The 14,007-nt window shown below is 36.3% G+C and overlaps 1 protein-coding gene across 1 annotated transcript in view; it reads left to right on the forward strand.

The window, feature by feature from the left end:
- The window catches only part of LOC135691872 (pyridoxal-dependent decarboxylase domain-containing protein 1), a 30,477-nt gene that overhangs the window by 3,967 nt on the left and 12,503 nt on the right, over positions 1–14,007 (forward strand). The window contains exons 6-20 of the mRNA XM_065209862.2: positions 681–736; positions 1,595–1,664; positions 2,201–2,264; positions 3,334–3,364; positions 4,206–4,243; positions 5,241–5,319; positions 5,833–5,917; positions 6,474–6,522; positions 7,016–7,087; positions 7,583–7,612; positions 7,940–8,021; positions 8,863–8,906; positions 9,556–9,606; positions 10,295–10,388; positions 12,732–12,808. Coding sequence (XP_065065934.1) covers positions 681–736; positions 1,595–1,664; positions 2,201–2,264; positions 3,334–3,364; positions 4,206–4,243; positions 5,241–5,319; positions 5,833–5,917; positions 6,474–6,522; positions 7,016–7,087; positions 7,583–7,612; positions 7,940–8,021; positions 8,863–8,906; positions 9,556–9,606; positions 10,295–10,388; positions 12,732–12,808 — 922 coding nt within the window. The remainder of the gene's footprint in view (positions 1–680; positions 737–1,594; positions 1,665–2,200; positions 2,265–3,333; positions 3,365–4,205; positions 4,244–5,240; positions 5,320–5,832; positions 5,918–6,473; positions 6,523–7,015; positions 7,088–7,582; positions 7,613–7,939; positions 8,022–8,862; positions 8,907–9,555; positions 9,607–10,294; positions 10,389–12,731; positions 12,809–14,007) is intronic.

Here is a 14,007-nt window from a genome sequence, read left to right on the forward strand (position 1 = left end):
TTGACGTCACTCTTGACATCTTGCTACTTTCTACCTATTTCGTAATTCAAAAAATGCTAATTCCCCAAGTAGAAAATTAAAATAAGTATTGCCCATATAAATTCTACCAGCTGTTAAAAGAAAGAATATAACAAAATCCACATAGATTACATCGCTTTTTGCTCAAACAATAAATGGACAACTTAAATACGGAAACGTAATAAGTCAACGGACAAATAGACAAGCTTAATAAAGATGTGCTTAGAAAGTTTTGCAGGTAAACAGCCAACATCAAAATATGAAATGGGATGTAAAAGAGCTGCAAAAAATAACAAGCATTAACAGTGGATTTCATTTTTATCTAAGATTATTATCAAGATTACAACATTCACTTACAAAGCATCTTTAACCTGTTTTGAAAGCTGTTAAAACGATTTTTTTAAGCACAATTTCTACGTTTCTTCTTTCTAAGTAATATATTACGTTGCACCTTCTTAACGAATACTTGTGAGACAAATTGCACTATTGTTTGCAGTAAAATGCTGGAAGTTGTTTGGGGATTTCTTCTACTATTGTGTCCTGTTAAATCGTACCCAGATAAGTCGGGAAGTCAGACTTTTCCTTACAACAATAAAGGTCCGATTTAACGGGATTCAGCAGTCTGAACTTTTGAGTTTACACATAATTTCCACATTTTTTAGTGTTGAGAACGGATTTTTCCATTTCCATGAAGATCGATGCAATGGTTTGCTGCGAGGTAACATTTTAAGCTTTTGATTAATTGACGTAGCTTAGAATGAAAATTATTTTTACCGGTCTGTCATGAAGTGCTTGATACCTCATAGGCAGAGTTGAAACGGCACGTCTTTGATGTTTGGAACAGGACGGTTCTTAGTTGCTTCTCCGAGTTTGATACTGAAAGCGACCATCATGCAACTGTTGTTGCTAGCTATTTATAGTTATGTACAAATGCTTGTAGGGCTATGTTTACCAGGCAACATAGGTTTCAATTTGTTGTACCCGTTTGCCTTATAACTGAAGGAAAGTAGTATGAAATGAAACGCTTTTCAAGGTCTCGATAAAAGCCCATCAAACAAAGTTACTCCGCCATGAAGATTTGTTAAAATAATCATATCATAAGCATATAGATTCTTCTTGATTGAAGAACTCCTGAAATAAAATGTTTGTAGATATATAATGCTTAGACAGGTTGCAATAATTTGGATAGAGCCACAGTATGGTTGCTTAAAAATTACTCCACTGAATAGGAGGTTAGCCCGAATATTAAGTGCAATGGCCTGAATTTTTCGTGTCAACCTACTAGCATTTATAAAAGATGCTGAATTTTGCACCTGTCCCCCTGTTTAACATTGATATCCCTGCTATTAGACTGCACACAGACCAGATTTGAATTGGAGGCATTGGGTATGATGTTGCACTTTATATAAATGCTACCCGTCATGCATTTGGACTGTCATGCATCTCAACAGTGAGCTCTAGGGTTATTGGATACCTCTCAACTCTTAACCCATAAAAACTCTCCACTTTGTGCAAAGTTCACACAATATTGTCCAGATTTGAAAACCAGAAACATGACAGTTAATTACTTTTTCAGTTTGTAAGCTGGCACTTTACATGAAGTTTGCCAAATATGGCACAGATGGGTTTACGGCTTTGTATACAAGGTAAATACTAAACTTATATTTTAATTCATTGCCATACTCAAAATATTGCTTATCAGGTTTTTTATTTCATGTTTTATTTCAATACACAACAACCTGCTAAGGGGAAAGTTTGTTATCAAAAGCAGTGAAATTGGAAATTGATCATCAGGTAGACCCCGATTTCAAAGAAAATAGTTTAAAAGGCACTGTTTTCTTCGAAGCCGGAGTCTGGTTATCAGGCTAGAATATTGAAAAATACATTAAATTTCATAATCAGATATGTTTTCAAATCGTTTACAAATCTTTGTTGTTTTTTCTCAAGTGTGATTAAAATAGAATCGAATTACAATCTTAACCTTCGTTTCTATCTTGGATTTTTATCAGATGCTTAATACCTATATTTATTATGATAATTTTTTTCTCATGAAATGCTATTTAATCATTTCCTGTTGTACAAATCCGCGCGCACAGCTTTAAGTTTTCGTTTAGCGTTGACGTTTCACCAGCTCTTATTAATTCACTGATCCTTAATAAGATTTTCCTTTCTCTATCGTCAGACCACCAGTAATTTATGTCAGTGGGGCAGCGCCTGTCAATTTTGGAAAGGAGCTCAGAGTTCAGGTAAATACTTGAGTAACCTCATCATAACCAAGAAAGCACAAAAATCGAAACAATGTTTACCACGATGCTTCTCTAACGATTAAAGTTGGTGACGTCACAGTTTAAGTATTCTGAATGGTCAAATCATGTCTAATAAAGCCGCTGGTGTTCACGCGCTCGTTTTGACTGGGATTTGGCCATAAAGACTGCGAGATTTCATATTCTGAAGGCTGTCTGACATATTTTATTTTGCGCATTCATTTAACAGATTCATGACAAAGTTCGTTTTGTGATCTGAAACGAGATGAAAAATTATATTTACCATTGAGAGCTCAATAGGTGGCCTACGTCTTATCTAATTATATCTACAGCTCTCTTCATAAGACAGCTTTAATTAATTTGAAGTGATACTGTTTTGTCGTAGGTTTATTCAATTTACCAACCCTGTATCAAGAACATTAGATCATTTTCCTTCAATGCACAGAGTAATGTCGTAAAGGTTTACTCCGCCCGGCCATGTGGTCTCCATTTAATTTATCTAATTTCATCGACATTTTTTAGTTTTCGGCTCTAGATTGAAGAATTGTACTGTGAAAGTATAATAATCATTGACGTCAGCAAGTAGATCTAAAACAACCAACTAAATAAAACAACAGTCACATCAACCTAAAATTTGTTCTGAATATTTTGGCTGCGTGTCTGAAGTGGCAAAGAACATTGTAGCCTCCCAATCATACAACAGGCTAGCCTTTTTTACAACAGCCTCTTTTCAGTACGGAACATCTGCTGCTTGCGTCTGCTTGGGCTATACTCTGTACAGCGTGTTGCCTTAGGCTGTCATTAACCACTTCATCGATTTTCTGCCTTTTGACAGACGTTTGCAAGATATGTTTGGTATATCATTATCCAATATAACGATTTGTTTTCATTACATTTGTTCATCAGGCTAACGTTTCCATCAAGGTTTTTACCTTTCATTACTTTTCAATGATGTTATCAAGCTCCCACTTTTTATGGCAACCAGACAACTGCCATTTGATCTTCATTAATGTTCAATTTCAAATTGTAAACTGGATTAAATGTTTTCTAGCTTGGCCTGCCTCAGTCCAGCATTTGCAAAGGTAAGCTCTATTAACACAAACCTAGAAAAATGATATTGAGGGCGCATATTACTCATGTATTTTTTAAAATGATGCAATATCCCCCCCCCCCCATGCTACTATCAATACGTTTGAATTTTTTTTCTTATTACTCACACGCCAGGGACGGGTTGACCGGGGGGTTGTGAAGGGTACGACAATCCCGCAATGTTTTTGTTTCCCACGGTAAATTTTGCTTCGTAAAAAGCATTTTTTGATAGTCAGTAGAAATAAAAATTGATGCAAACAATTCTCAATTTATCTTATTATCTTCTTTTTCTTTAAGCTAAAACTGAGTTTTAAAAATGGGCTTTTCCATCAGTCTCTAGTCACCTGGAGGATGTGGTACCAAATCTAATCTTTATCGAACACCCTTCCCACCCAGTCCTTGCCCCCTAAATCCGTCCTTGCCTATCATATGTACGTGTTTTTTATTGTGTGTAAATCTTTCCTCTTTCTCACGAGAGGCATCAATTAGCCTGAAGGATAAATATATAACATTACAAAGAATAACAGTATTTTTGCATAATCAAATGACATGCACCACTCTAGTTACGTAGAAATTTACGATGAATTTTGAATTAGGTAATAATATGACGATGTAGTTGAAGTACTGAAGTTATGGCTTTTATTACTGCACGATAATAATCACAGCTGTTTTGTTACTACTTAGAATCGTTTAGAACAGAGAGCAACATCCCACCATCCCTCTTGCTCTCCCAGTACTACCCCTTCCCAAAAGAATTCTCCCACTCGGCTCCCAGTCGTTATTTACTATTGCTACACTAAATGATCCTGATAAATTAATTTTATTTCTGTCTAGTTCCATGCAATACAATGTTTGGTTCACCGTACACAATGGTAAGTTTGCATTTATCACGACATACTTCGCTCTTATAGATATGCATTGTGCCTTATTGCTGCCCTCCAGCTTGCCAGATTATCACGTGTTTTAATAAGATAGAATCTTAATCTGCAGATCATCCCTTTTGCCTTGAGCATGTTCCTATTGACTTGTCAATGAGGTGAACCTATTGTCTTAAACCCTACATTGCTCATTCCCTTATATCTTGAAAGAACAGGATATGTGCGTGTTGCGGTATGTCACGGCAGTGAAAAGGCAACTGTTAAGGGTTCCTACATATTGGTTTTATTAAAAATGGGCAATGTGTGCTGCTTTAGATTCAGGCAATAGAATTGAAAACATGTGGCAGTTTGCCTTTCGAATCTCTGTATTCTTTTAAGCACCTTATTGGGTCCTTAATTAAGGCCTAGTGCTATTATTCATTTGAAAGAGTTGCTTTTAGAAATAATCTAAAAGATCTGGCATATTTGCACCAACGCACTTATAAGCCATAACAGATGAAGGTAGAATTGGTCTTGCCAGAGGGAAAATACTCAAGTCAAGACAATTTCAAGTGCTTTTGCTAAAGCAGCTCAAAGCGATTTACGATTGACGATATTTAAGACTGGCGCTTACCATTTATATACCTGTGGTACATGGCTAGATGCCATTTAGCTTAACAACGCAGGTCAAATATCATTCACGGTTAGAAATTTATTTTCTTCCGGGCTCTGTCAAATCGGCTAATATCAGCCACGTATTGCTTTTAATTTTTTTTCATATTAAGTTTCAAAAATCATTTTCCAACCTCTTAAGTCTTTTACGCACCTTGCCTGACAGCTCAGCAGAGTTTTCATTCATAATTTGAACTCACCTTGCAGTATTACCCAATGCTCCAATTCTGGGAGGAAATTCTCGAAGGCAATTTTATGTCAGACACACTTAAGAATACTGTTTCATTACTGCATTTTAAAAATTAACAATCATGTATGTACTGTCTATATTTTCTTTCAGGATGTTGCTGCTTTTGAGAGACTCTTAACTGATGACGTGTCATGTGGAAAAACGCCCTTGTTACTAATAGCATTCGCAGGTGATCAATCTGCTTTTTGACCAACTTCCTTTTCTTCTTAAGGTGACGTCAGAGCTAGGGGCACCAGGGGAATATCATTCCTAGCGTTTGGAAATGCATTCAGATGTGTTACCAGGCGTGGTCTTTTCCGTTTTAAATGCCCCCCCCCTTCACATGCTTTACCCCCTGTCACCTGGCGTCGTGAATGTTTCTCACACATCAACTGACATTAAAAACAGATGCTATTGATGCCAAATATATTTCTGTTATTTCCGTACATCTCTAAAGCTGCATATCTAGGATTCTTTTTGTTAAACAATAACTGTAACTTAAATTGATACCTTTCTACCATTAATAAAATGAACCTTGCACTAGGTTGGCTCTGTAATATAGACTATACCTCTGTTTCAGTGAAAATACACATAAACACAAACATAGCAAACAAGTGTATTAAAAAGTCTCAAATGGGCCCAGACTGCTCAATGGTTTGGTCTTTTCCTGTAATTCCAATATGTTTTTATCCATCCTTTGAAGGCACTCCTGGCACAGGTCACACAGACAACTTGGCAAGGCTGCGGGAAATCTGCACGCAATCTGGGGTTTGGTTACACATCGAGGGGTATGTTTCCTTTCAGCTCCTTGCAGTATCAGCTCTGTGTCTCTAAAGGATCTGTTTTGTAGCTTTATAGCTTCGTAATGACCATCTGAACTACACAGTTCCCTTGAAATGGAAAAGGAAGATGTAGAGGCAAGGAGAAGAGAGGAGAAGACATTCTACTTTTTGATATCACTCTCCCTCTCTAGTCGGGTTTCTGGCATAAAAATACAATTTATAGGGGTAAAATGATGCTTTTGCAGCAATTTGAGGGCAAACTTTTATTTCAAAACTCCAGGGCTCCTGTGTTGAAGAAGGCCGCCGAATTTTCGAATTCTAGTAAGGGAACAATTTTAGACCAATGCTGATGATATTTTTATTCTTAAAATGGGAAATTTTATATTTTTATATCTGCATCTTGATATTTCCTTACTAATCCACTGATTGATTTTTTATCGGTGTCTAAGTTGATGAAACCCATTTATCACGAGTTTTCAAAGTTTGAACTAAATGTTGTTGAAGAATGGTTTACTTAGAGTTATATTCCCAATGTTGTAAAATATTTCTTTTCAATTTCTAGTGATTCCTTGGCTACTTTAGCATTGTCAAAAGTCCCTCCATCTATTTCGGTAAGTAAACTGATCTTTCCTACCTTGTCGCTTATCAATAGTAAAAATATTCCACATGCTTTCATTTGCCAAGATTATTATTTTATAAGGACGAATTTAGAGAATTTAGAGACGAAATTATAAGGACGTGTTTCATTTGTTCTTGGCCACGCAACAGTGTCTCTTGGTACCATTCGTATTTTCTTTTCGATAGTGATTCAGTGCATGGCTTAAGCTCAATTCGAACATGGAAGGGTTCGTCTGTCTAAAGATTTACCTTTTCAGCATCCCTTACAGTGTAGCCTTAATCAAAGTGTATTGCTGATGGTTTTGTTTGTAATGGTTGGTCAAGTCAGTAGGTACTGAGATTTTGGTACTGATCAGATTGACAACAGGCAAGCCACAATCGACCATATACGATGTGGACAAAGCCAGCCAGGCTCAGATACAGCAGTCTTATGGAGATTCGCTTGATTTTCTTTTTAATTTTTTTTCAATTTTCTTTATTTATCAGGCTGCAACTAGTTCAGACAGTTTCACATTGAATCTCCCGACCTGGTTTGGTACACCAAACATTCCTTATTGTGTATCCTTTCGCCACTTATGTATAGATTTATTGGAAATATGAGTTGTTTTTGAAAAAGTTTACCAGTTTTACAGCCAAAAGCAATCACAGTGATGACTGAATTCAATGTAATTGTACTTTGATCGTATACGGGGGTTCTAATTCATTAATCCTTTTCTAATTCATTAAGGTTCTTTTGCTTCATCGTATCCCCAACAAAGGTGATCATTGTCACAGGATTTTTCAAAATTTAATTTTTCATGGTAGAAGCCCTCTGAAGTATATTGTTTGGTAGAAGCCCTCTGAGATATTCTGGAAATTAATTGTTTAATGATGTGCTTTTCTTAGGGGGGGGGGGGGGCACAATTCGCAATATTGTTTTGGCCTCTTCTTACATTTTAAGCATTGGACTCCGACACTCTTAATACGACCCTTGTAAGACGAAATTTCGATGATGTATTTAGCTTAGGTAAACACTAAGCCCTTGGTTCTGTTGATGCCTTAATTTCACTAAAGACTACATACAAAACATCAAATCCAAGCTTGGTGAGTCAGTTACAAGTTCCTTTTTGTACTTTACGTTAATGTCTCAAATCTTATTGCATACATTAATGATCTCGAATATTGCATACATTTCTTTCGATGCCTCTTGTTTTATCGTGTACTAAATTGGAATTTGCAATATCTTCTTTGAACCTAAATATGTTCATGCATTGTTTGGCAAAGAGCGTATTGATATCAGTAGCTTGCTTACCAAAGACTGAATGCAAAAACCGCTGTCTTTGTTCCTTAGTTTTTAATGAGTTTCGATTGGTTTACCCCTTTTGATTAATACGTTCTTCGTTTATATTCATCGTGTAACTCTGATTACAGGCTGAGCAGAGTGGACTGGTTCCAACTAAAACTATCGAAAAACTAGCATGTTTTCCATTGTGGATGCTGTTAAAGTCAATTGGTGAGTCTCATCAACTGCAACGATTGACACCTCTTGGCAAAATCCACTGCATAGTTTATAAACGTCAACCTTTTATGTTTGTCCCACATTCGATATTCCTGGACGAAAGTAGCAAGCTTTAGTTACTAAGGACAGTATTTTTCGCTTAGAAGTAATTTTTTACGATGCTTCCCTGTCAAAGTTTCAAAAGGCTATGGGAAGGTGTGGCAATTATGTCTTCTGAATACATAAAGCAGTTAATTTCTTAAGTTAGTAGTGAGTTGCTAAGGTGACAATGTAACTGGAACGTTACTATTGGTGCAAATAAAGGAATCATAATTCAGTTGGTAAAGCGCTCGATTCAGAATCGAGTGATGCAGATATCGAACCCTCTCTGCATCTGAGCCAGTGGTTAGTGTCAGGAGGTGTGTCCGATGCAATTTCAAATACCCAACTGTTTCACAAAGATACCTCAACAGGGCCTGTCTGGCATTTTAGACATGAATACTGGAATAAAAGAATAGTGCAAGGTTTTTTCAAGATATTGCACCTGCTAATGCTCATTTTTGGACAGTTGCATAACCTATTCGACAAAACCAAAAGCTAACGTAAATTTTTTTTAAATAGACTGACAACTGGTTTTAAATAGAATGTTACTGTTGTATTTTGTAACATTTCTTTGAAATTTCTTTGTCTAAGACATATGGCTACGAAGAAAAAGAAGCGTGACAGTTGTGCTGAAGTTCCATGATTAAGATTGAGGGAGGGTGTAGCAATTTAGAACCGTTCTGCCCGATACACTTAATCATAAACTGGATCGTTACAAGATTTGTTTGTAATTATAGGCTGTGTTATCTTCCAGGACTAGACGAACTAAAAAGTTGCATCACCAAAGCTTCAGAATTAGTATGTTCAATCATATTCCCTTTTTTTTATTCAGATCTAGGATGGTATTTATATATTACCTAAATTTGAATTTTTGCGCATGATTTGGATTTTATATGCTGTGAAGAGTAACAGACGATAAGCTAAAGTATGTCTTTAACTGTTTACTTTTGACAGAGCCATTTTTATATTTAGATTAATCTGTATTTAGCCACAATTTCAGACATTGTTCGTTAGCAAATTGTACCTGACTGAGATCTGACATTTCCTGTTGACTAAATAAAAGCCGCCGCCATAAGTCATTGCAAATTGACTGGCTTTCCATTTAATTATTAAAGAAACCCAGATCACTGATATCTTTTGATATATCGTTGGCAGTTTTTCTAATTCACAACAAGACCTGTTTACATCATAAGTTCGTGGAATGAAATTAGGTCACCCATCATGTGCCCCATTTTTTGTTTGCTCATTTTGTTAGCTTCAAGAGCCATTCTCAATCACTGTTTAGCTTATCTGAGAAACTACGTTAATATGAATTATTTTTAATGATCTGGTCACTTATTTTTGCTACTACATCTCGTCAAATCATATGATATCATGGTTGCTTTTAATTTGCTTGCGGGAGACCACAACTTGTTCTCATAGTTACAATTCCTTGTTATCTTACTAGGCCCAGCAACTGTCCCATCGGATTGACATGGTGTCAGGTGCAAAGAGACTGGTCAGTGTTTTGATTTCCACCATGTTGCCTTCTTCTGTTAATTTATAATTCTATTTTTTTAATGCTCTTTTACCTTTTTAATATTTGACAAGCTTTTTGCTGTTACCCTTGTGTGTTACGGCCTTTTCCTCTGATCGCAAGAGCAATTTTTATCACAGGATATATATCTATAATCTCTTGATAAGTCGTTTGTGCTCGCCTAGGCCAAACCTCATACAGTGGCTTGGCCCAATCAATTTTCATCGTGCAAGATTGGCCAAATTTTTGTTTCCTTGCAAATGGTTTCATATACTTTTTACGTAAATCATTGAAGGTGATCAGCATATATACCTGTAGGGGTATTATTCTGGTGGCAGTTTTGTTAATAAAAATACATATAGTCGCTGTTTATTGTTAAAGTTGCATTCACTGACATGATTATGTTAACGGCTGCCGCGATTACTGTCACGACTACAATTGCGATTATGGGTGCGATTACGGTTGCGATTACGGTTGCGATTACGGTTGCGTTTAGTAGTACTCATAAAGTTTATTGTATACTTCATTCATATGGCACTGGGCAGCGGATAAGGAAAAATATGTGTCCTTTTTTGTTTATAGCTTTTCAGTTCTATTTGTAACTAACAGTTTATTGACCAAAGGTTTAAATTATTATGCCTTTTCTAACAAGTTCAATCTGCTTTTATAGGAACAGGCAAATGTGATCTCTCCCACCGTCGTCTTCAAATACAAGGCATCACCAGCTCTTTCATACACTTCTTCAAGTTCACTTGAAGATGAAGGTATGGTTCACTACACGTGATATTGGCGTTTTGAGACACTGTAGCTCTGCATTTGAAAATCTTTAACAGGCCTCAAGATAATCGCGTTTAATGTTTCCATTATTAAGTCCCAGAACTACAATAGCTTAATGTCACAACTAAGCCCTTTTCTTGTTAAAGAATGTTTAAATTTGTGCCAGTGCGAAAATGTACAGCTAATGAAATTATCAGGATCAGATGCCAGGGTTTTATTTAACCCAAAGATTTTCCTTTTTTACCAATACTTTTTTGAGTTTAGAGTCTCTCAGTTTCTAGACTGTTAATAGCTCTAAATTTGTTTTTTATTAGATATTCTTTAACATGTTAAGATTAGTTACAGCTTTTAGAGATCAAAGAAACCACTTAGTATATTAGATGCAAGGGGAGGAGGGAATGATGGAAGGATGGAAGGATGGAAGGAGGGAAGGAGGGAAGGAGGGGAAGGAGGGGAAGGAGGGGAAGGAGGGGAAGGAGGGAAGAATGGAGGAAGGGAAGGAGGGAAGGATGGAAGGATGGAAGGATGGAAAGATGGAAGGAGAGAAGAATGGAAGGAGGGAAGAAGTGGAGACGAAGGGAGAGAATGAAGGAGAGTGAGAGAGATTGAAAGGTGCTAAGCTTGATTCCCCTTACAGTTGTGTCGCTTTCCAAGAAAGCCTCCTGTTGTTATTATCAGCTGAAAGAGGGCAACTACATCCTGTTGCTCCTAATGTTCGCTTTTGCAAAAGTGAATCTCTCCAAAACCGGCCGAATTCATAAGAACATCTTTGTGTGTTAGAAAGTATTTCAAAATACCACAAAAACGTATTTATTGAAATGCTTACCCGAAATACGATTTCATGGTCTCTTTTGACAACCAAGGCTCCTTCGTGTATAATTCTGTCTCGGTAAATACTTTTCTCATCGTTTTGTTAATATTTTGTTTAACAAGTCGTTTCTACGTTACGAGGCAAAATTTGATTCATAGAAAACGTGATTCGGAGAGCTCAAGTTTTAAGTAGGGAAATCCAATTTGTTGTCATTCATTCGCCGCTTTAATACTGTTACCTAAAAATGGAAGAGACCAAGAGAGTAATCGCCTTGGAATATGCTTTTCGAAGCCATCCACTGCCGAATGTTTGCCATGTTCTGGATTGTTGGTTGCTAGTAGAAACTTCAATTCTTTGATTAGTTTTCTGGATTGTTGATACTTGCGCTTTCTGTAAATAACCTCGTGAAATTAACCTTGCAACAGAGTGTCCTCGTTTTAAATGATTCTCGTCGTTGAATGCTAATGTTGATTGCTACGGGTGTCAAAATAGTATTGATTATCATAAAAATCAACCCCTTGGTGTTCAATATGTCTTAGAATTGCTATCTTCAAAAAGCCAGACCTATGATGGATTGAATGTCTGCTGCACTCTGTTTATGAATAAGTTTTAGCCAAGCCATAAAAAACTAGTTCCCCCATTTTTCCACGTCCATTTCCAAATTCTACAACTCATCCATGCTTGCAAAGGAGACAGTAATTGCAAACAAGAAGAGGGGGGGGGGGGGATAAATGTAGTCCGGAGTTCATCTGAGCACAAAGCTAGCCGCAAAATTTCAACTTTGATTCCTCATAAGTCAATATTTATGCTTGTAGCTAGTTTTCTTAATTTTCTTAATGCTGAGAATGTAAAAGAATCTAAAACTTTTCCTGTCAGTCTGAGCGGGCTCTTATATTATGGGAATTAAACAGAAATGGAGGTCTTAAGGTTTTAAAAATAGCTCTCATTTTGTTCCAATAATTGTTTTGTTAACTGAAGATTAGCACAACCAAGATTTTTATCGACGACCTTCAGATTATCATCTATGAAAAAAAGGAATGTGTTTGATTTATGGTTTAGATATATTCAGCGCTTAATAGTTTAAAATTTTGAGAAATGTAATAACGAATCGCTTCTTATTGGAAGAAATTCTAATTTCAAAAACTCCAAAAACAAAAACTTTATTAAGCCTGCAGGTTTAATAATTGCTAAGTTTTTTATGCGGCTTTTTATTCTAATTTTTAAATTCGTTACGACCTCGCTTTTTAAGGTAGTTTTTACTGCAATGAGGAGCTATGCTTATCAAGCAGTATTCTGGTCTTCTTCTCGATATTACCACACATTGTTGTTCCTATGCCTGGTGAGCTAGCACCTCTTCACATTATGAGTGAATTTCTGGTCATAGCAAGGCTTATAGTGTATCATTTTGAGAAATCTATATGACAGTTAACATTGCTATTTGTTTGCAATTATATCTCTTGTATAAGATGCAACTAACTTCTTGAGATATCCTGATAGAAAATGCTACCCTCTATTGCAGATGACGATGAAAACGTGAAGTCGGCTAAATCTACAATTGATGTATCACCAAAGCTGTGTGATTCGCTCAATGAAATTGTGAGTAATTTATTCTGAAAATGATGAAAACATGTCGGACGAAAACTGCTTTTGTTCCATCTTGCCATCTTCCCGTGCTATTTTTATAGCTAGCTATGCTGTTTTCCAGTTCCCTGACCAACAGTCAAAACCAACAGACAAAACCAAAGCAATAATGTAGTGTGTTATTTTTAAGTTGTCATCCTTGTTTTGTCCGGTTCCGTAAAAGCGTAAAAGGATCTTGTGTCTTAGCAACGTTAAGAGGACTCATCTGGTGAATCCAAATTTAGCAACGTACTTTTATCTACAAGATTTCATCTTATATTGTATGTTCAGACTATTAATTAAGACTAAACGAATGAAAATCCATTTTTAATTTCCACTTGGGGCTAACCGTCAGGTGAATATTGTCAAAAGTCAATCTGATTTTGACGGACTTTGCTTGTAATCTGCTTTCGTTTAGGTGATTATAAGCCTACAGAGACAAACCAAACCCTCATTAGATTTGACTAGGAGAGTACATCATCATTATTAATGGAAATTAAACCATAGAAATATTATTTGACCTAAATATACACTGTTGTCGGGCAATCATTAAGCGGTTGTTCCACCTCGATATGGCTACAAACAGAAGTCTTCGATTCATTCAGATAGGCTCTTCTTTTCGAAGGTCTTCAGACAGCATTGAAATATCCTCCTTCATTCTATATAGAAAAATTATTATATGACGCCACAACATCAGACGTTTTACAGCGAGTTGAAAATTGCAGTTAACTGACTGCGTTTTGCCACCCGTGGCTTCTTCTGATGTTTATCACTTTACTGTTGAGCCTTACATAATATTATGTTCATAGACACACCCCATCTCATGGTGACGTTTTTCCCCTTTCGGTCCTTTCTTACTTTACGCTTATTAAATTTGCCTAAATTTCACACCTGCAAAAGCTCTTTATAAGAGAAAATAATCATTTTTAAGAAGAAGAGGGGTTAAGTACAGTAACCTGGCTATTTTTATGAAAATCATTTATCACTTCTGTTTTCTATTGCCACACTCTTCCCTTCGAGGGAATTACCCATTTTGCATGGGTCATATTCGTTTTGACCAGTATTTTAGTATACTTTTCTCATGTTCAAAGTTCTGTTTATTTTGATGCAGTGCCAATATGTTACCTTGGTTTGTGTTCAGATACAGAACTGGCTTCAGTCAGTGCCACTTCCCT

The sequence above is a fragment of the Rhopilema esculentum genome, chromosome 13, assembly GCF_057945365.1.
Source record: "Rhopilema esculentum isolate cy_ngs chromosome 13, ASM5794536v1, whole genome shotgun sequence".
Classification (NCBI taxonomy): Eukaryota; Metazoa; Cnidaria; class Scyphozoa; order Rhizostomeae; family Rhizostomatidae; genus Rhopilema; species Rhopilema esculentum.